Source organism: Oenanthe melanoleuca, chromosome 1 (assembly GCF_029582105.1).
Source record: "Oenanthe melanoleuca isolate GR-GAL-2019-014 chromosome 1, OMel1.0, whole genome shotgun sequence".
Lineage (NCBI taxonomy): Eukaryota > Metazoa > Chordata > Aves > Passeriformes > Muscicapidae > Oenanthe > Oenanthe melanoleuca.
Genome location: NC_079333.1, coordinates 85561880 through 85585080, shown reverse-complemented (window position 1 = coordinate 85585080; position 23201 = coordinate 85561880). Strand labels below are relative to the sequence as shown.

The 23201-nt window shown below is 41.7% G+C and overlaps 1 protein-coding gene and 1 long non-coding RNA gene across 9 annotated transcripts in view; one reads left to right on the top strand and one right to left on the bottom strand.

The window, feature by feature from the left end:
* The window catches only part of LIMS1 (LIM zinc finger domain containing 1), a 67542-nt gene that overhangs the window by 18710 nt on the left and 25631 nt on the right, over positions 1-23201 (bottom strand). For 2 of the 8 annotated variants that reach the window (XM_056487543.1, XM_056487535.1), the window contains exon 1: positions 199-483. The exons of 4 other annotated variants lie outside the window; for them this stretch is intronic. In XM_056487543.1, the coding sequence (XP_056343518.1) occupies positions 199-380 (182 nt within the window). In that variant the 5' untranslated portion in view covers positions 381-483. Of the gene's footprint in view, positions 1-198; positions 484-13604; positions 16104-23201 lie in introns of those variants that run through there. 2 more of the 8 variants (XM_056487562.1, XM_056487568.1) reach the window with 2 other exon arrangements.
* On the top strand, positions 620-12091 carry LOC130251168 (uncharacterized). Its single transcript, XR_008840109.1, has 3 exons — positions 620-866; positions 2665-2771; positions 7490-12091. It is a non-coding gene; the product is annotated as an uncharacterized LOC130251168 (long non-coding RNA).

Here is a 23201-nt window from a genome sequence, read left to right as displayed (position 1 = left end):
GATGAAATTTAAAGTAACAATTCAAATTTTAGTTGACAGTATAACTGGCAATGTTTCAAGCAGAACAGTGGCAAAGGTTGAATGAGAGAACAGCTTGCACAGCCTGAGCCTCAGATCTCAGATAATAAAATACATTACGTACAATACACCAGTAAGGTCACTGCAGTTACACCCCAAAGCTGAACAGAATGAACTTACAATCTTGCATAAAAGTCACAAAACTCTTTGTAGAGTTTTATTTCACTGTGCCTACGTTGCAATTTTGACACTGGTTTCTCGTCTTCATTTCCTGCAGAGTTGTGAGCATCAGGAGCGACCTTGTAAGCAACCTCTTCATCCTCTGGGATGGGGTACGGCTGAGCTCTGCGCTGGAAGTCCATCTCGCTCTGATTGCTTTCCCAGGTGTCTATATTCTATGCTTGTATTGCAAAGAAGCTGCAGGCAAAGTCTGCAAAACAATATGCTGGACTTCCCCTTGTTCCCAGCGAAGTGATTTACTTTCACAGCTCCGTGTCATGTAGCTGGAGCTACTCAGCGCCCTGCTAGAGCTTCAAGTTAAAAGTTCAGTGGTGGAGCTGTGAGCCTGTCATGCTGAGATTTAGTAAGGCTGGCTGTGCACAGAGAACACTCCCCTGCCAGGTCCTCATGTAACTCGGATGCTGGAAAGGGTCTTCACTGCTGGCTGCTGACAGAAGCTGCCCAGCAGAGCTGTGGTGCGATTAACCTATGTGAGCAAATAAATTCATCACCAAAATTTTCTGCAGCTTCTTTCTGCTGAAGGGGTGTGGAGGCAGAGTCCAATAATATTTTATCATGGACAAATCAGCAGTGGAAAGAAAGCAGGAGAAGAAGATTCCTGTCTCCAGGTAAATATTGCATTAATTCTATAGTTATTACATTGTTAATTACATTGTAAAAATGGCCTTTAATGCTCCACTTCAGTCTTCTAAGTCATATGTGTTGAATTTATCTATAGGTGTCCTTCCTCTTGTCAGTACTTCAGATGAGAAGTTGGTACAGGCAGACAGTTTGATTCCTTAGGCCATTAACTGACATTTTCTCGGGCCATGTTGTATTTCTCAGGCCATTAACTGATAGGCATGCCATAATGGACAATATAAGAGGGAGGAAAAGCAAAGCTTTATTTCCAGTGATGTGCTGCATTTAGAACAACTATCCAATGTAAGAATACTAACTGAAATAAGATTTGCAGCTAATAATTACACTTCTTCAAGCTCTCCCTGCTTGCAGCACAATCCTTGTGGCAAGTGAGGGACACTCGGCTCCTTGCACTTTCTTACTGCAGAAAAGCCCTCCTAAGTAACTAACGTTTGTGTTGAACTGTCTCAGCCTTATTAGCAATTGGAGTTGAACTGCAGAACTGCATACACTTTATGCTCATGACACACAGCACGCTGGTAGCTGAAGAATGCTAGTCTGTGAGAGGGCACGAGGAAGCAGAGGATGACAAGAAGGAGATGAGTAATGGGAACAAATAGAGAAAGTAGAACAAGAAGATCAGAGAATCATAGAATCATGTAGGTTGGAAAAGACCTCAAGACCACCGAGTCCAACCATTAAACTAATATTGCTACATTGCCACTAAATCATGTCCCAAGTGCCACATCTACACATCTTTTATATACCTCCAGGGATGGTGACTCTAACACTTCCTTGGCCAGTCTGTTCCAGTGTTTGACAACATTTCCGTGAAGAAATTTGTCCTGATATCCTATCTAAACCTCCTCTGGCACAACTTGAGGCCATTTCCTCTTGTACTGTCACAGGATATGACAGAAGGTCCAGCCAAGGCTACAGTTTCTTAATATACCTGCACCTTTCCTAGCAGCTTCCTACAGAGGGTGAAAGTTTTAGGCCATATCTCTCAGCACCAGCTAGGACAGCTTGCTCAGCAGGCATACAGCAGCCCACATGCCACTCTCCATTGCAGGCCTGAGCTTGCATGCAGTCACCTTCCTGCAGCTCAGCCAACACAGTCCTATGCTGCTGCTTCTGCTGACAAATTTGTGGAATGGGTTTGGTCAATGTCTTTCCTTCACTTCCCCTCAAGAAGGAGCAACCCCCTAGGCAAGCTATTTCCTGGCGTAGGTGGGACCCAGGCAGCATGACCCTGCTTATTTGCCTGTCTGTAGGTGTGATTATTCACCCTATGCCAGAGCCAGAAAGAGTCACAAGCTCTAACAGGCTAAGGAGGCTGCACCCTCACCACTACAGCCCGGTTGCAGCTCAAGCCCTATTTTTATCTGTCATGAGGCAAGCTCCAGATGAAGCAATGCTCAGGTTGTAGCCTTAGGCCACAAAGATCTTGCCAGAGCACCACTGCAGTCCTGGAACAAAAGGTTCTTAAATTCTCTGGAGCATGAGTGATGAAAATGAGCAGTGTCTGCCAACAGACATGCAGGTATAGTGATGCCAGTTCTTCGTCTTGCTTCCCAACACTTTCTGCACAGGTCAGTGCTGAGCTTCTGTGGGTATAAAAAACTTCATCAAGACTGACTGCAGTGTACTAAAAATGCTGATTCATCCAGGATTAGTGCAGGTGCATGAAGCCACTAAGATAAGAAACAGTGAGTTAGCCTATCTCTTCCTCTTATCACTATTTTCTCAACAATTTCCCAACACCTTTCCTGTATTTTGTCCCAGATCACAAACCATTTTCCTGGGAAGATGCTGCTGCAAATCAAAAGTACCCTGTAGAGTCTTTCTTCTGGTGGACTACTACAATTCTTGCAGTAACCTGAAATCCACAGGTGACCAATGTGGCTGGAAGCCACTTCTGCTGCCTCATGTCCTCTTGCTTGCTACAGTGCAACCTTCTGCATGGCTGAAGCGAAGCAAGAAGTACAGCAGGTTAGTGCAGTAAGATGTCCATTCAAAAAGGCTGGTTTTATCTTCCTAGTTTTTTCAAAAAGTCATTCAAAGTAATAGGACTCCATATGTGCATTAAGTAGAAGCTGCCTCGTTCTCCAGTCATATTACCATTGCTGCTGGAGGAATGACTCTCAGTTTTTTTCATTAAGCAAGAAAGGTGCTTGACAGGAGTTTAAAAAGAGCCTTTGTGCTACTGAAGCAAAACACAGCTTCTACTGTGAAGGTCTGGTAATACACAAATCCAGAGCAGCTGGCCATCTTTCTCTTTTCTGGCATTTTGCAGGAGGCATGCTGCCAAGATCTGAAATACATTGTTAAAAATACACTACATTTTCATTAGGGAATTCTAGGTTACTCTGAGGTGAAACTGTCTCCACAGGGAGTGGGAAGCATGTAAGGGGTTGTTTTGTAGCAGCAGCAGCTTCCCAAGGGCATTCCCTGGGATATGGGACAAAACTTACCAGCCTGTTGTTAAAGATGCAGTGTTAGGGAGAGAGAAAAGGGAGTTGAGTGTTTTACTAGTAAAGATAGGTATGAAAGAAAAAGACAGTCTCCTCTTGGCACACTGAGGATCTTATCAGAAGCCAAAACTGATGGTAGGGAAGGTGCTGAAGGAAATGGTAGAAGAGGGAGGGAGAAGTGTTCCACTGTGGTTACCAGAAGGGCTTTGGTAAACAACAGCAAAAATAGGTGCATTGCCTAATCCGTGCTGAAGGATGACTGCCGCCTCACTCCGCGCTGCTTTCCCCGGCCAGCTTTCCAATCTGCTGCCCATGCCGGCGGCTGCCAGGGACACACAGGGACTCTTACAGAGACGGCTCGCTGGCCAGCCAAGCCCGCGGAGTATTTCACTCCGTGCCACAAATAGCCGTGCGCGGAGCGGTCACGGCTCCAAACAAGGAGCTTGGCAAAGGCAGCCCTGCTTGGCAACCTGTCTGTGCCACCGAGACATTGTCACTGCACCGCCGGCACGGCCGGGAGGCAGAATGGCCGTGGGGACAGGCGGGGGTGAGAAAGCACAGTGCATCCCACAGGTACGTGTGGGTCCATTTCAATGATGTATTATTAACAGATGCTATGCAGCGACTCTCACACGCAAAATACAGAACAACCTAGAGCAGAAGTTTGGCTGCAAAAGATGCGTGGGCTCGTAGTGCCCTGCTCTGATTTCTGCACCAACATTTTAAAGTGCAAGTTGACCTTTTGTGGGGGTTTTTTATTGAAATTAAAAACACTCTTGGGTTCTGGTTGCTGAAATTGTTTATCTCTTAAGCAATAAAATACTTTCCATGTTAAGCTGGTCTCCTAAGGCAGTTTGAAAGAAGGTATGACTCTTTTATATAATTTAAATGCACATTACAGATAGGATTTTCACATGTGCTCAGCACTGCTCTAACGATTTTTTCTATTAAAAATGATGGCAAACCATTTTGAAACCACTGCAGTAAAAATCAGGTGAATTCTGAGTGCTCTGAAAGTTTCATTCTTTAGTCTTCACCTCAAAATGCATAATTAAGCTTATGTGGTGGGAGTTTAAAAAGGGCAAACAAAAAGGCAATTCTAGTTGTTTCATATCCTTCAGTATAAATTTATTCTAGTATAAACATGTCCAAAAAATGCTTTGGTCTCTGCAAACAGAGAAACTTCACATTCCATCTCTCCATAAGGAAGTAAATATAACTGGAATAGACAGGTAAGCAGCAGCTTCCCACACAATGTTTATCAGTCATTCAGGCACAGTGAAGTATCAGCCTCCGACAGAATTTGTAGAAAGGGAGAAAAATATGCAACTACAGCATTTTCCTGTTGTAAGTAATATTTCAGCAAAGCATTGTGTTTTCTTCCTGGTGGTTACAAGTATTACCAAATGAAGCCACGCTCTGTGTAAATCAAGTAATGACTTCTGTGTACAGATATTTGATACTCTTTAAAACATTCATCTCTTCCTCCCCCACTACTGTTTTTTTAAATCCTGTGCAGACAGGAAAAAGAAAACAAACACAGTATCATATATGAGAAGCTCACAAACTCCAAGAATTTTGTGTTCCATAAGACACAGCATATTATAGATTATTCTTGAAATTTGTACCCTGTGTAGTTGACTATATAGTTCATTATGGTATCCAAACTCTGTATCCAAATTCCTCTAACTATAAATTTTGAGGACGCATTTGCACTGATGCATTTCATATAACATTTACAGCCTCATTTCCAATTTAAGAATAGCAAAAAAGGTTAGTCACTTAATACTAGGGGCTGCACATCAAATGTCCCTGAGACACTCGCTGTGAAAAGAACCATATTTTCAAGCCCGAAGAGAGAAAAGCAGGTCCACCAAGCTCTAATAAAGTGACAGGACAAAAAGAAACAACGTCAAGTTGCATTAAGGGAGGTTTAGATAGGACATTATTTTTTTTTCATGCAAAAGGGTGTCAGGCGTTGCAACAGGCTGCCAGGGAAGGGGTGGAGTCAACATCCCATGAAACTATTTAAAAGATATGTAGATGTGGCAATTGGGGGCATAGTTTAGAGGTGGACTTGGCAGTGCTGGGTTATTGGTTGGACTTGATAACCTTAAGAGGCTGTTACAACCTAAATTATTCTTTGATTCTAAAATGATACAGTAACATATTTCTCTTTAGGGTAACGGTTTCCTAGCACCAATAGTCAGTTCGTGTCATCTGTCACTGACATTCACCAAAAAATCCTCCACTGAATCCTCAGCACAATGGCAAGTACCAGCCTTTGATTCTGCCTGAGTCATCTGCCTGCACTATGTTGGACCAATGTTTTGACAAGCTGAACACCATGACCTGAGCAGTTCACCCAGGAGCTATAATTACTGCTATGACTCAACATAACACCCCAGCAATCAGGAGAGATTTCCAGTACATCCATACAGCTCCTTGTAGGGCAGAGAGAACTGCAACACCAGGCTTCCCAGCCCACAGCAACATCCTTATTATAGTCACATCTCCACTGGAGACACCATGCTGAGGACAGACTTCAGCTGTAGCAACCTGCATGTCACACCCATCTTTTACTATTACTTTATTACTATTAATCTACACCTTCAGCAACATAATCTCTTCTCACCTTCATTAGTTGGAGCTTCTATGTGACAAAGTGCAAAGTTTTTCATTGCCTGAATTAATTAATTTTGAGCAGAAGTACAATGTGTTAGAAAACACCTCCTCAGCTGTTCCTCTTCTCTCACACACATACCAAATTGTAATTATTAGTCACTCCAGGTTTTGGTTTCATATTTTTTCTCTTCCTACATTCACTGCAGCATCACCAGGCTTTGAAACCTGCAGAGGATGGCAGACAGCTAAGCCATCTAGAGTTAATACAGCAGCATGAAATTACAGCCCTAATATTCAACTGCCAAGAGAACAACCAGAAGCAGTTTACGTTCCTAAGACTCAAGAATGAGTAATGTCAACAACGCTAACACAAAATAGCATTTTGACTTCATTACAACAGTCTTAACATTTAGAGTAATGCAAACTAAAGGTCTTCATCTTGTACTTTATATTTATTAGCTATTCAATGCTAGTAGCACACCTGTCAAATAAACATGAACAAATTTCAGTAGAAGTTTGTGCAAAGCAAGACTTACATGCATTTTTTTAGCAGTAGGTTTGGCAAGGGTTTTTTACACCTTTTTGCCAGTTTTTTTTTCAATGTAATGATTTCTGTCCCAACACCTGACTAATCTTCAATGAGCAAAACAGCAGTGGACAGTTACAATATCTATTACAACACTTATGAGGGAAGAAGGTATAGAAGTTACTCCTCACAAGAATATACTGCTGGGCTCATCCAGAAGAACAGTGGGATTTTTTGCTTGACAGAACAGAAGCAAAGAAAAGAGGGAAGATGACAGGGGTTTGTGATTTCAATCAGAGAGGTTCGAGCCTCCTTCTGCTTTGTTACATATCCTCGTGTAATCTGAAGAGTAGGTTTAGAAAGCATTTTAGAAAGCATTTGACTTTAAAACTACAGAATTACTAGTACATTTCAGGCAAAATTAATAACCTGCAACTTGGTAGCTCATGAAGTTATACTATTCTGAAGCTGCACTGCTACAATGTCCTTTAAAAATGTTATATTAGGACCAGCTTTGCAATGTATCAGAAATATAGGGTACGCTTCACTTCAGTTTCTGAAGTCGGTGAGAGGAAATGTACAAAACAAAAACTGAAAAGCCAAATATTGTACAGGACAAGTAACTTTCAATGCAAACTTCCTGTACTGAAACAAGGGGACCAGCCAGGGCAGTTTTGAGGCATGACTCTGAGTGGGAGTCCAATAGTTGCGTAGAAACAGAGTTCAAAAGGTAGACTCACCTCGGGATCAAGAATTTTATGATCTACAAAGAGTGTGGCATGCATGGATTTCATATGCTAGGAAAGACAAACATCATTTCACATTTGCTCTACCTTTGTCCACTCATTCCTTGAATGTTTTGAATTTTTAATTTAAAAAAGCACAAGCTAAGAAATGCTGCCAGGTATTGTTGTCTGCGTCTGCCAGTATGTTACTTCCTTTGAGGCTAATAGTAAAAACTTCTTAATTCAATTTTTTTTTCTAGCTCTATTATGGCCATTAGGGCAGCCAGAAACAGCAGAAGAGCTACAAGGAAATATGTCACAAAAGTCAGAAACCATATTTCTCTTGCTGGACAAAAGGCTCCAAAAGATCAGAAAGGTTCATCTATAAACAGCACAGGATGACTTAGAATCTGCTGGCAAAATTGAACAGTATCATCACAAAATACTGCTCACAGAGCATTATATATGAAGACATCATTTCAGAATTCTACCAGCAGCTACCTAAAATGAGAATTTCTACAAAACTGGAAGATACAAAGATGAAAACTGAACAATGGCAGCCTAAAGCTGCTATGACAAATCAAGCAAGGAAAAAAAACCCCACATAACTATGTGTACTATGTCATCAGATAATACACATGAAAACTCAGAGCACTGAGTGACTTAATAAATCCCCTGAGATTGCTGGGTGCAAGGCAAGATCAGAGGAGTTAACTGAAGGAAAAAAACTTGAATGCCACAAACTCTGCAGGAAGTCCCCAAGCCACAGCTAGTGGCAAGCTGGGTTTACTACCAAGAACAATCCATAAAAGGGTCACTCTTTCCTTCTACCTCCCTCCACAGGCATCAGCCTTTGGCCATCGTCAGAAGCAGCATATTTGGCAAGCTGTTCCCATGCCTGGAGAGCATCATGTAAAAGGCTCATGGTGCTCTCGAGGACACTGTGTCAGTTAGTTTCAGGCTTCCTAGAACAGCTCAGAGACCTTAGGAAAGCAAAATAAAAAATACGAAGAAAGGGAATCCAAACTTGCAACCTTCTTCTCCCAGATACCTGCAAGTCAGTAACTTTTATTAAGTGGTAACTTTGGCATAATTTAGTTTTTCTCTTCTGTATGTAAATTCACTTCAGTGTGACAAACTGCATTCAAAGGCCAGCTTAACTATAATGAAGATTAATAAGCCATCACAGTGCATTTTCTTTAGAGGCCACCTTGATTAGGTATCATCAGGACACACAAAAACAATACAAAAAGAAAAGAAATGTACAGTTTTCCCTTTAGTCAGCTAATCCTGTAAATAAGAGCAGTGAAAATCCTAATTGCTATAATTGAAATCCTAATTGAAGCTTAGATGTTTACTCAGATCACAGATTCAGGAGGAAAAGCAGTTACTGCTTTGGCTGATGTTACACAAGCAGCTATCTCCGGTCATTTGGAGTCATGGGAGGTGATAGGCCGGGTGAGCAAGTCAAACAAAATCACTTAGTTGCTACGCAATGTAGGAGACAAGGGGTGAGAGAGAAGGCAAGCAAAAAAGGGTGTGTTCCTCAGGAGTTATTTTAACCCCTAGAGCAATGAAAAATACAGCACAAATGAATAGTAAAGCCTCCAGTCATGTGGATATCTCAAACTAAGACACAATGCAAATTCTAGGTATCCCAATATTTAAATTTAACCATGAAGCATATTTTTGCTGGCTGTAAGTTACTCTAATTAATGGTGCTGCCAATTCAGTGTTACATTTACATGGACAAATCCCTTCTTCAATTAGAGCAGCTAGCAGGCAAGCTGACATGTTTCTTAGTTCAGAGCTCCCAAACACCTGATTCAAATGAGTATTTGTAGCACCCAGCTCTCCACTATTCTAGCAGAGTTATTAAAGAGAAGCACAATTTTTTTGTCTTAGCACTTCTTTTTAAGTTTTTCCTGCTTTATTAAGTTTATCCCTTTTTTTATTGATGTATGGAATAATTACTGCTTCACCTGCTGACACTGGAAGGGTGAGCTAGTTAAACAACTCTCACAGAAAGCAGCCATATAAACGTTAACATTGCTATAAAGATGCTATAAAGAAACATTACCAGAAGAAATCAAATTTAAGTGAGCTTCCAGGTACAGACAGATTTTTTATTTTCACCTAAACCTCCTCTCAGTACCCTAAAAAGCATCTGAAGGCTCAACAGGTCCCTGGTTTCCCAGACAGTCCCTGACCATCATCTTGATTCTTTCTTACCAGAAGAGCAGGTTTTCAGAGCTGAAGTATGGCTGGAAACAGCTGTACACCTTGTCTGGCTACTACATGTGTGCTTTTGATGGCAGGTTAAGGAGATTTGTGACCTTGCACAACTCCCAAATGCTGTATCTCATAAAGAAAGGGAGACAGCCCTACTGTGTTGCCAATGGGGGGAATTTTATTGATTTGGTTTTTTTTTACACTCACCTACAAGTCTTGCTGTGCACAGCCTCAAAGCTCAGTGGGAGGTAACAATGTGCTAATGCCTCCTGCTTCATCTGTAAGGAAGTCTTTTTGCTTGAAATTTACTTGAAGGCACATGCACATGCCTTCCAGCCTGGAGTCAATGTGCAGAGGCAGGCAGGAGCCTGAACAGATCCAGCAGAAGATTGCCTGCACCTACTCACATACATGTACCCATCAGCTTCAGCAGCAGAGAGCAAAGGGAATGCAGATACTTTAAAATTATTAATATGGAAAACATTTACAGTGCTTTCTGCACAGAACAGAGCAGTGAGCTATGGCAGCCACTGGTGGAAGCTCATCAATGATTATTTATTGTAAATGCTATAATTCACTGGTAAAAACTTGAGACTAATCTCTTCAAAAGTTTTTCACATTTTTAATGGCATTTGAATGTATATGAACTTAGAAAAGAGAGCTACAGATAGTAGTTAACAGTGATCAAATTAATTTTTAAGTGTAAGTGCCAAAAAAACCCCAAAGAAAATTGCCTCTGCTTTTGCCAGTACTGGACCTTGAGAGTTAATAGTATCAATTCTTTTAGAGGAATCATTCTGTTTTTACAAAAACCCAAGGGATGAGAAAGGGAAAGAGCAAAAATAGCAAGCACACTGCTATTGCTAAGTGATTCCTAATGATTAATCATAAATATATGTGTACAATTTCCTTTACATCCTGTTTGCTGCAAAAAGCAAGAAAGAATAGATCAGCATACAGTCAGAATTTTTTACATGCTGTTTCTAAAGACAAAGCAAGACAAGACCTACAGGAAATGTCATTTTTTTCCCACTAAATCGATACAGCTGGAAAATAACAAGTCTTCAGAACAGTCTCTTCTGAAAAGCAGATTTTTCAGGTTGCATTTAGTTCAAGGATGGCTGCAACTGTTGTACATAGGAGAGAGATGAAGGTGCCTGGCATCCTCCTGCATTTTGAACTCTGCACCCAGGGAACATCCTGTATAATTTAGGTTTATGAGCTGGTGAGTCTAACCAAACAGGTGAAGAGAGGTTTGCATTCAGCACCCTGACCTCATTGGAGGTCTAAACCAAGCACATTTTTGTACTGTGCAAGTTCAAGAAAATGATGAGCTATCCACACCACCTTTTATATTGCACAGACAGGCTGCAGCTCCCTAAAAAGTAAAGCACCAGTTGCATCTCTAGCAGCAGATTAAAAGGCTGCCAGAGAGGTTATAGGGTTTGCTAAGTGATGCATGGAGTGAGACAGAAAGAGAAGCCAAATTTCCCATCCCCACCAATGTGCTGTGCTGTCAGGAAAAATTAAACATGATACATTATATGACAAACATATGTTCTGGTACACATTTTGGAGTTTCGGTACATTGTTTCACGGTGTCCTATTTATTAGTAATCTCACTCATTTTAAGTACAAATGACACTGACATTCCCAGGAAAGAAAAAAGGCAGAATTTTGGCACCAAGCCCTGCTGAGCTGCTTTGTAAAGCCAACACTTGGCTATGTCTCAGCTGCAGTTTGCAGGGACACAGCTCCCTGTCCTACCAAGCACACCTGGCTCCTGCTGTGATGGCTGGAGCCAGTAGCTGAAACTAAAGATTTTAAATGCAGAAGTTCTCAAAGGGTGACCTGGGGACACTGGCATTCTGAGTACATTTTGGCCCAGGATTAGAAGAATACTACTTGAACTGAGAAAGCAGGTTTCAGTGAACTGTTGCTTGAGGGCTGATATTATTTAACACATCTGGATTAATATGTATGTAAAACAAAATACAAAGGCACTAGAACAAAGAACTGGAGAAAGATACTACGGGAGGGCATTGAAAAGCCATGGATGGCAAGATATATTTAGCAGACATAAAAGAAACCTCTTGTTTTTCTCGTGGAGTCTAGATACTCTGAAAATATTTGCTAAGGACAGGCATCTAAATGGCACTGGGAGAATATACAGAAAAACTAGAGCTTCCCACTTTTAGAAAACTAATGAGCTTTTCCTCTTTGTTCCCAATTGCTCTTTACCCTGTTGATATGTCATAATTCTGTATTTATAACGCCATAGCCTTTTGTCACAGAGAATGCAGTAAAAATGACAAATAAGCCTGCCCTGCAAAACACTGAACTATCACAATATGGGGTAGGAAGGAGCAAGGTTTAGTTTGAATAAGAACCAGCTTAAGTTATTAGCAAACATAAGATAAGCTCTGGTTGCAGTTATGGGCTGTCCCCCTGCTCTAAAAGCATCATCTGATCATGTTCTATTCACCTTCTTGTACCTCCAACACTCTGCCCTCCACTGATTCACAAGCCCCTCATTCACTATTTTCTACAATTTGGATTTTATTTCTTAAGACCAACTCCTATTTCATGCATTTCTCATCTCTACCCAGAAGAGGCTCAGGAGATTAAAACACCCATACTTCTGTTGGCGCAGTAAACACACCCCTTTCCCCTACCCAGCCCTAAAATGGTCTCATTCTCATCTTGGATGTGCATAGTAGCAACAGTAACACGACCATACAGAGCTAGTACTCATTTTTACATATATGCTTTAAAAAGAGGCTTTCTCTTCCCCAAATAGATCTAATTATTCTCACTGCTTGTTTTTTGTTTGGATTTTTTTTTTTTTACAAAAGAAACTAAATGTAAAAATGTCAAGAATTTCTGCACATCTCTTACTCTACTAAGCCTGGTTACTCTTCCAACTGCAGTCATTGACTATAACACATATACTGCTAATGCCATTAGAAATCCATCTCAGAAATAAATTCAGAATTAATACTACAAAGACATACCAAACATGCATACCAGAGCTGCAAGTTAACACATTTCTAGAATTGATGTATTTCTGACATCCCATGGCAAATAATCTTTATAAATTACAATAATACATTTTGCCACAATTAAGGTCCTTAGTTGTACCTAAAGAGTAAATCCCCCAGATCTGAATAACCATTCTTCTGAAATCGCTAATGCAGTTGACAAAAACAGAGTAACAACCTTTCAAATTACACAGCACTCTAACCAACCTGATGCACATCCACTACCAAGGAAAAATAATCTAAACATACAATGAGACAGGCATTAGGAGATAGGAAGCACTTCCTCTCCACTGAGGCTTTTGTTAGCAGATACACAAGGTTCCTTTCTTAAGGAGCTTGAAGTGGGAATGGATTGCTTTCATGCTGAGCACACTTAGAAAAATATCTCAGCATTTTTACGGTTTTTTTGAGGGGGAGGTGAGGTGTCTGCACTTACTCCAGTTACAAACAGACCTTTTATCTTTCTGCTGCAAACAGAGGCTTTTTGTAAATTCATTGTTATTTTTTTTTTCAAAAAGTTCACAGCATCAGGAAGATAACTCCAGACATGAAATGGCACTCTGGTTTTTGGTCACCTTTGCTGAGTAAGGTCAGGCTAAGTGGCCCTGCTGCATTCTTTTGCCCAAAGCCCTTTCCGCAACAAAGAACCCCCATGAAGAAACCCAGAGCCCAGCAGCCAGCCCAGCTCCACACCGCCAGCCTGGCACAGGGACTGTGCCAAGACAAGAGACAGCAAACCCACACAACCTGGGTGACCCCAACCAGCTCAAAGCAGATGGAGCCAAGTTGTCAGGCTCCAAAATGTCTGTTTAGTGGCAAACGCTGGCCGTCAGAAGGGATCCCAAAGCACAGGCCGGCTGACACTTGCCCTTCCCAGAGTCAGGGAAGGTTCCACACATCACCAGGACGCGCAAGGTCACCGTATGGCTCCTGTTATCCCTCCTTCAGGGGTTTCTCTGTCGTGCCTCGGGGCTGCTTCTCAATGCAGGTGTTTTGCAGTGACTTTCCAGAGCTGTGGTTCATTTTGTTCGTTAAACCCACCAAAGCAAGCGGGCAGCAGAGAAGGGCTCGGTGCCCTGGCAGAACATCCATTCGCACTCACCTCAGGCTCTCTTCCTGTGACCCGGGCAGGACACTGTCAGGACGATCCCGTCTCCTCCTGTACAGACCTGAATGTGACAGCTCTTTCAGCTGCAAGGCCGTCATATTCCCCTACCTGGAGGAGGGTTGGTTTGTTGTTTTTTTTAAAGGTGAGGGGGGTGTTTTGGCTTTGGGCTGGGTTTCTTTCCCCCGCCTCTCCAGCTGCGGGTGCCGAGCAGCGCGCTGCCAAGATGCCTGGAGAGCAGCGCTGGGCGGTGTGTCGGCACACCTGCGCCCGCCGAGCCACCAACCTCGGCACGCAGGGCAGGCACCCGCCGAGCTGCTTCCTGTTTCTCCTAGGTACACACCCTCCCAAAGGGCACCACATTTCCTTTATCACTCGATCACACCTAAGGGATGTGTGCGACATGCTCACCCCCTTCCCTGCAGCTTTCCTGAAACTCTCACCGCCCCGACAGGCACAACCCTGCCCTGTGCTGGGACTGCCCTGTCCCAGAGCCTCCGCAAAAAGCTACACATCTCCAGGACTGCAATGAGCTGTTTACTCTTTCCTGTTCTAATTTATGTCAAAAGGAAAGTCATTAGAGCTATGAAAATTCAGAGTTACTCAAGCACTTTGGCAAGCTCTGACAGGGAGGTTAATGCAGCAAAGTGTGCCGCAAAGTAACTTCAGTAACTAGCATTTTAGTGCTCTTTTGGAAATGCAACAGCACTGTGCATTTTTCTTTTTCTACCTTGAAAACCAAAAGAAAACCACAAAGTAATTTTCTTCCTACTCTCAGCCAAGAAAACACAACTACTATACCAGTTTGTCACATTTTGTAATGATGGAGTGTCCTGTGTAATTGTAAAACAGGAATAGAAGTGCTTCAAGTTTCCTGCAAGACAGGAAGGCAGTTAGCAGGGAATTTTTCAAGCTCTGCATCTCATTTCACTTAGTAAATTTTCAGTAGTAAATAAAACATTTAATTTCAAGGGGCTTCAAAAAAGCTTACCACTTCTTGAAAAATGTTTACTATTTATTTGACATTATTCTTCACACATATAAACAAAAAATTCAGGGATTTTACTTCTACGTAGTGAGTGGGGAAGGTGCGTTTTTTAAATGAATTTGCATTTAATAACAGCCAAGAAACCTAACAATTTGCAAGGACTGTTTTGTCTATAGTAGGAAGCAAGCTCTATGTGGTATGAATTACAGAGTTCATTATTAAAGTATTTATTTTGTAGCAGAATATATGTAAGAATATTTTTTAATTTCTTTAAAGGAAAAAAGTATAACATAGGTAATACTGGTATATCATATGACACCAATTTTGTTGAGATTACCAGACTGAACACAAACTTGGTAATTTCATATAACACTATCAATATGCTTCGGACTGGAATGTCATCAGCACATAATATTAAACATCACACAGTGGAAAAATAACAAAATTGTTTTGGAAAAGGAATCACGCAACATGCCAGATAGATAATGGTTGCAAAAATTCAAAGTGATTTATATGATGTTAGAGGGTTGCGCACACTGAACTGTCAACGAACTCTACACATCTGAGCGCCTGTCCTCAGAAAATCAAATCAGGAATGATCACAATATTTGCCTAAACATGCTGCATTCCAGTTTCAAACGAAGTATTTAAAGTTGTCTCTCAGTTCACAGTAGGATAAGCTTAAGCATAATTGAATGCCAATTCCCTGCAGTCAGTCAATCAGCGATCCAATGAAAAGTCAATGCTGTTATGAGTGCAGCTTCAGGACTGCAGATGACAGATGTTCATGGCACAGCAGCTTTTATACATTACCAACAGTTTATACTCTGCTTTAAATATCTGTGTATATTTATACAAATGATCAATTTTAGATAATAATCTAAAAAGTGATGAGTACATTTTTTTCTGTGAAAAAGCTCTTTGCAAACTACTGAAATTGAACTATTACCTATAAATTTGTTCATAGATTCTTATTCACTACAGTAACCATCTGTTAAGCATATACTGAATAGTTTTGTATTAAACATGACACAAGCCAATAAAAAATAAAAGGACAATTCTTCACCCATTTTGCTCATGCACGTTGCATTAGTTTGAAACACATCACTTCATTAAACTTTTATTTATTCACATGAGTAGCTGCTGTGTTTGGGCAACAACTTTTACTCAAATATCTTTGGAAACCAGAGCTGCACCAAGACAGAGCATGCAAATTAAAGGAATACAGCAAGTCCAGACACAAAAGTGAGTTGTTATACAGATCAAATTCACCTAAATATAAAGGAGGGCAAGATGGTTAGTTTCTAAAGTAAGACCAGGGACTCAGGTCCATTTCACAGGCCTCTTCAGCAAACTCCAACAGGGATCTATGCTGATATAGAAAACACCTTCTTGGAGGGCTTCAGAACAAGCTAAAAGCTTTCTACAAGAAGAAATGCAAACTGGACTCATTTTCTGCCCTGTGGGATTGCCCACGAATCCTCACAAGAGATGAGGTTACAAATCTGAGTTTACCCAAACAGTCAAACTAAGTTCTGAGAATCAAATACAAGTTATAAGGGTGTTTTTTGCAGAAATGTTGCAGAACAAAAATGTTATTTCTCTACTAACTCATTTAAATGCTTCCACAAAGCAACTTGGATAGACTTGGCTCTCCAAGAAGAGCTTCCCCAGTGAGTGCCTCCTGCTCCCCACACCCCTTTTTACCTTCTAGCCCCTATCTGCTGTTTATAATTCCTTTTTTGAGAGATTACATTCTTCTCTTGTGGGATGGGGCCACTTGGACCTTTCACATTCCATCAGAATTTTTGAGGACCAGCCAAGTTACCACAGCTTTTCTCATTACCAGTAATACACAGCCTTCTTGTATATCCTGTACTTTGAAGGTTTATTCTTCATTTTCCAGTGTGCGACTCTTTCCTCATGCAACTGACCATTCTCCTGCCCCCAGAGAAAGTCAACATTGCTACTGTGATGTGATGGATAACCATGGTGGTACCTGTGTAAGCATGTGGTATCTGTAGTGTGCTCACATTTACAGAGTGGCTGCATGTTCAAAGGGGAGCACATTCCTCCATCTCCTCATTGCTCACCCAGCTTATCACTGGAATCAGTTTCCAGAGAGATACGTACAAGAGTGATCATTTTCTAAGATTTCTTGCAAGCTTTGGAAGAAAGTACTTTTAAAGTGAAGGAAAAGAAAAGGCTTACACATCAGTGAAGGACTCATTGCAGAAAATGAAGGAAGGTGGCAATAACCCTTCTGGCAGTTTTGCAAGAATCCCTGAAGCACCCAAATGATATGCCAATCCCAACAAAGCTTCACACCTCTCTGGAGCTGCAGAATGAGTCCCCACAGATGGGTTTGGGTGCCAAGGAATAGTGTGCCACACTGTGGGTCCCTGCTGGGACAGGCAGTGATAAAATGAAATGCACAGAGAGGATACCAAGCACAAATGCAAAGGACACACACCTTGAAACTAAAATTTCAAAGCTTCACAGGAGCCTAAACTGTTGATTCAAGGAGTTAAATAATTGATTACATGTTTCCTTCCTTGTCTAATCCGTTTTGATGTTTCTTCCCATATTCCACTTAGTGATAAATCAATCCTGAACTATGCAAATTTAATCTGTGGATTAGTCTAAGTACTGAGGCACTTTATCTATCTATGTCACACTACAAAGCAGAGGTTTGGATTTTTGTCCATGCTCCAGCTGACCAAGTGGGATTGTTGCAACTTAACAATAGTTACTAGTTTTTGTTAAACCTCATCTACGAATGCCTGTTCCTGCCTTACAATGTAAAGTAAAAACCTACATGATGTTTGCAACCTGGTCTAGTGCAAGGTGTACTGGCCCACTGTGGGCAAAGGAGGGGGTTCAAGCTAGATGCTCTTTAAGGTCCTTTCCAACCCAAACCATTCTATGATTCTATGGTGTGCTCAACACTCTTCAGAGCAGTGATGGACTCAACCCACTGAAGTCCTCTGGGATTTAATGGGGCAAAGGAAAGGCAGGATGGTGAGAACAGGGGTCCTTTCTCATGCTGGGAGTACCAAAGGCATCTCCACCTTCATGACTGGTGGCCCACCCCTGCTCTTATTCTACATATTCTATTCCAATAACAATAATTTAAAAACAAACATGGGAAAATCTCAAGTCTGCCTGAACGTAGAGCAAGCTCTCTGCACATGCTGCTCCCAGAATTCTTAAAATCGGCAGAGAAAAAACACTGCAAAAAGCACACTTTTCTCCAGAAAGCAGAAACCTACTTGGGCTGAGCTTTACAATACCTCCCTCTACTGGGAAAATACTGCCTTGTTTCTCATGCCTTATTTCCTCCTACAGCCAGAGGGTGGTATGGACTAACTAACCCACATAATTTTAGTCATTCAGACTGGGGCCAAGCTGAGAGCAGAGATGAACAAGAGACCAGTGGGTGACCAGAAATTTATGCTGTTAATCAGCAGATGATCCATGCAGATGATCTGTGTGTAGGTGTGCAAAAAAGAAAGTGTGACACAGCATGAATCAGTTTTGTCCTGCCATTTGTACATAAGCCTTTTAAAAAACAGGAGTGACAAACAAGCTGGCGATGCTTTAAGATGGGTACCATTACTCATATGGACTCTGCATATGATGGGGTAACATGTAAAAAAAGAAAGGAGGGAAAAAAACCCCCACACCAAAAAAGGGGAAGGAGAGTTTCCTAAGATCCTAAGCTGAAAAGTCTTATCTTTAAAAAAGTTTACTTCTACTTGTACTATGCTATCGTAGATATGTCCATAAGGTTTACTTTATTCTATTATGATGGAATAAATTGCCTCTAGAAATGAGAGCAAAATGCCCCACATGCCAGGTGGGTGGTTAGAAGTTCCCCAGTAGATGCTACAAAAGACTGAAGAAATCTCCAAGTTTTAAAAAAATGAAGCAGACCTAGAAAACAGGTGGCAAATGAAGGAAACAAGAAACTGCCCAGAGAGCTGCTGCCCCAGATACCCCAAGGAATTACCTGCTCTAGCAGTCAGGTTTGTGTCCCAAAAGCCAGCAAGTCCTTCCAGGGGTGCAGAAAAGCTGACTGAGACCTATCAGATGGGCAATCGCTGAGCCCTGGTTTGGGTGGAGAGCTAGTTGGGACATCCCAAAACAGGTCCCAGACTGACTTTGCCCTTTCAGCAAAGGAATGGAACTATTAGGAATCTTACATTTTTCTCCAAACATCACTCATCAGGGTTAAATAAATGAAAACAAAACCACAGCAGCCTATATACTGCTTTCTCTATTGACTACCAGCAATTACTCTCCTGGACCCTTTGCCTTCCATCTTACAAACACTTTTCAAATTACTAATGCTCCATTACAAGTGGAGAAAGAAAAACTTCTCACCAAAGTTTTGTCTCCTTATACTGAAATGAAATACCAAGGGGAGAAGAGAGTACAATCCCCTTGAGAAGGCTGGAACAGGTGCTGGTAACACTGACAACATGCACATGGCTTGAAAGCACCATCACCTCCTGGCACACAAACAAATACAACCATGAAAGCAGTAGGTGACACTATAGCTCCAAGGGCTGGTGTTTTAGAAGGGCAATCCAACCTTGAGCTTTCAAGAGGGCACCAGAGCCTTTGAATGCTGCTGGTTGTATGGTGAGGGAGGGATGGTCAATTTAGCAGCCCAGAAGAAGCAATGATCCTGACTCTACAGCTGTAAACACTCAGCCACCTCACACAGCCTCTACTGCCCAAAAACCAAGGCAGGGAAAACACATTACAGAGGAAAGGGGAGGAGGCAGTAAGGGCACAGAGAAAACACTTCAGACAGCACAGGTTCTGTTCTATACTCTGACCAGCACTTCCAAGAAAGGTAGAAAATGGTGGGTCCCTAGAGATTATCACCTTTAAATGCTCAAAAACCTGTAGTATGATGGTTTCTTGTACATAAGAACTAATATATTCTCTAAAGTAAAATACAGAAAGAAGATCAGGTGTCTACAAAGAATGAAGCTGAATACATGTGAAAACATTTAAAAATCAAAGGCAAGGTGCAATCTTTAGTGACTCAAAAAATCTTAACTTTTAAGTATTTACACTTTGGTTTTGAAATTGTTAAAACTCGTCATTCATATCACAGCAGAAAAATCCATACTGGGAAAAAAAACCCACAGTGCAAAAGAAATTAAAGTAATTCATCCTGGACACTCAAGATGATGTAAAAATTCCCCCTTCCCTTAATGCTGTAAAAATTACTTTGGGATTCAGCATAATACATAAAAGTATGATCTCATATGGATTTTTCATAATATTTTAAAGCACATGAAAAAACACACCTAAGATTCTTAAATTAGAGCAAAAGCATTAAACCAAAACTGCACAGCTGCCCTACCATAAAAGCTTTGCTTCACTAGCAAAGTTACCAACTTCTGAACACAACCACACCAGAAGTGACACAATTTCTGTAACAGGTGGGACAAATCTTTTCCTTCCACTGGAATTACAGTTTTGGGTTCAATTACTCTGTCACAGTGTCTCTTGCTCAGCCAGCAGAAAGCTCATCAGCAATGGTGTATCTTCAAACTCACCATGAATCCTCTGTTCTGGATGGGGACTAAATAGTGTCCCTAAAAACACTCCCAGTGAGCAATGGATAAAATACCAGAATACCTCTGTGCATTTCCAGAACAACAAAGGGCTTTGCAAAAAGCTCTGTTACCGTGCTGCTTGCTGTTAGTAGCAATAAAACCCAGCAAGTGAAATTATTATTTGTCCTCTTCCTAACTCTGTTTATCACCATTCCCATGCATGGCTCCTGCTCCCAAGAATTTCCCTGTGAATGGCTAAAAGCCCACACAACAGGCTGTTGGCTCAGAAGGCAGCACAATGTGCACTCCAGCAGATGCCTCAGCCAGACCCTCAGCCCCAGTGACCAGGTGGACACTTACTGTCAGTCTATAGCCTCGCTGGCAGCACGTTCACAATGAGCAGCCTCTCCCATATAAAGCTTCACATCAAATGCCCACTGTATGTTTTCCCTGTGGTTATTACTGGTAGTTGTGATAAAATAAAAAAAAAAAAAAAAAACAACAAAAAAAAACCAGAAGTAACCCAGTAAACCACTTCCTTCTTTGACCCTGTAAAAACCTGATGCTGTAAAGAAGAGGATAAATCTATCAAAATTCACAGTTCAGCTCCACATATTGTGTCATGCCAATTCTCCATCTCAAAACCACCAAATACAGAGAAGGAAACAAACCTTCCATCTCATATAAAGGCTAAAGCTTTCATTATACCATCAGTATATGGCACAGAAGTACAAAACTGTAAGAACAGCAGGACAGCATTCCAGATCCTTTTATGGGAAGAGCAACCCCTGGAATCACTGATGAGCAGCAAAGAGTCAAGCAGGGCCACTTCAACCTATCACAAGCCTCTCTGTCAGTGCTATGCGGAGTGGGAAGACCACATCTCCCCACCTCCCCACCTGCTGGGAAAGAGGAATCCCCTCTGATTTTCTTCTCTGAGGTGAAGACAGACAGTGTCACACACTGCAAGGCTACTGCCATCTCTGACAACCTCAGCATAGGACAACGACTAACCAGGGACAAAAATAACCATCTCACAGGACAGGTTAGGGTGGTCCACCTGCCCAGACAAACAAGAATTGAGATATGTCTCTCTTATATGGACAGAGACTCAAACTCAGTTTTCCTAAAACAATTTGAATCCCTCACACATCTCAAAGGTCCCAGGCAATCCTTTGCAGGTTTAAGCAATACCCTTAAAATTTAACAATGTTTCCCTGCTAGTTGTTACAAAGATCTGTAATGAGATGAGCCTACAACCATGCTCACCATCAGTCGACAATGAAATGAGGCCACAACCTGACTCTGCAGGGGACATGTAGGATGTGCTGCAAGCAGAACTGGTTCCCATCTTTGTTTGTAGGGAAGTATAGCTTCAGGCTTTTGCCAGGGTGCCTTCCCAAATGGTCAGACAGGAAAATTTCCTTACCACCTCCTTCCACCATATACACAAAATAATACCATGCCATACCAACAGAGCCTCATTTTGCTTTTCCTTCATCATGTCTCTACATCCTGTTTCTTGCTCCTATTTCTGTCTTCAAACCACTTAACATTATCGCTAACCCTTTTCTGTGGACAAATTAACAATGTAAGTTATCTTTCCAAGCTGCTGTTTCCCATACTGCCACATAGTGCTTCCTCATTCAAACTTCTTATCTCTTCCTGCAAAGACCCTTCAAGTACAAAAGCGGCAGTAAAGTTTCATTAAACTTATCACTGGACAGTTACCCTCCCAGGCGAAAGAATGCACTACAGCTTTGTCTCTCAAAATAATGTGGCAAACATCAAGGTTACAGCATTTTATTATTGAGGATGAAGAAAATTACAACACAACAGTTATACAGAATGAGAGACCTTTGTTGCTACTTCAATTTCATGTTATTTAATACATTACTCATATGCCAGCAGTTCCGCTTTTATAAAAAGGCAAGGACAGTTTGTTGATTCATGATAACTGTAAAAGCTGCAACATTTCATGGTTAATGTGAATAAGCATCCATTAAAAGGGAACTAGGAAAACAAGTATTAACTCTTCAATTAACATTTTAAAGCATGTTTGAGCAATTCATTAACCAGTTGGCCTAGCTAAACCATGTTTTTCAGTTTTGTTCACATCACAATAGTTGGCTCTCTTTTATAAGCAACTTATTTTCCAAAAGAGCCATGCTAAAAGAAAACTTATGAACAAAATTATGGTCAATGAGAGCAAAACAAGACCATCCCCAGAGAGACTATGCTCATAGGCACTGACAGATTGTTGCAGTCTGTGGTTGCCCAGATCAGGCCTGATGGGAAGTGCAGGGCAGAATCACACACACAGCTCCAGACAAAGTCACACGGTTCAGCCAAACCCATCAGCTGCTCCTGGCACCGAGGCTTCCTGCGAAAGGGGTCAGCAGATGTGGCTCTGCAGTCATGAAGCTCCTGAGGTAACAGAGAGGGGCCTGGACCTGCACTAGGCACAGAATTAGACCAAAAACTTAGTCTACAAGCAAAAATTAACTAGGGAAGGGAACCATTAGTTCATATCCACATTTCCACAGATGCAGAGTATTTTTCTTTGCTTCTCTAGCATGCCAACATGAACCAGAACTGCAGAACACAGGTAAAACCAAATCACCAGAGCTGCTCCAGGATGCTCAATACTGCAGCTTCTGGACAAGTCAGTGCCCTCTCTGCTTCAGGCAAAAAGAGCCCCTCTCTGCAAGGAGACCTTTGAGGTGCCTGCACTGCCAGGAGCTGGTGGAGAAGCCAGACAGTCACACCCTGCAGCTGTCTGTCTCATGACACCCTGAAATCACCATCTCTGGGGCAAAACAGGCAGAAGGAAATATGTACTCATGCCTCAGCTGTTCCAGTTTGCCGAGGGTGTATACAAGAGATGGCTGAACTGACCAAGGAGCTCACCTCCAAGTTCCTTTTTCTCATTCTGATGCTCTTCCTCCTCCCTCCCCACACACTTCTTCCTCCCTCACCTTCACCCCAGCTGCAAAAATCTTTAGCTCATGTCTTCCTCTCTCAAGA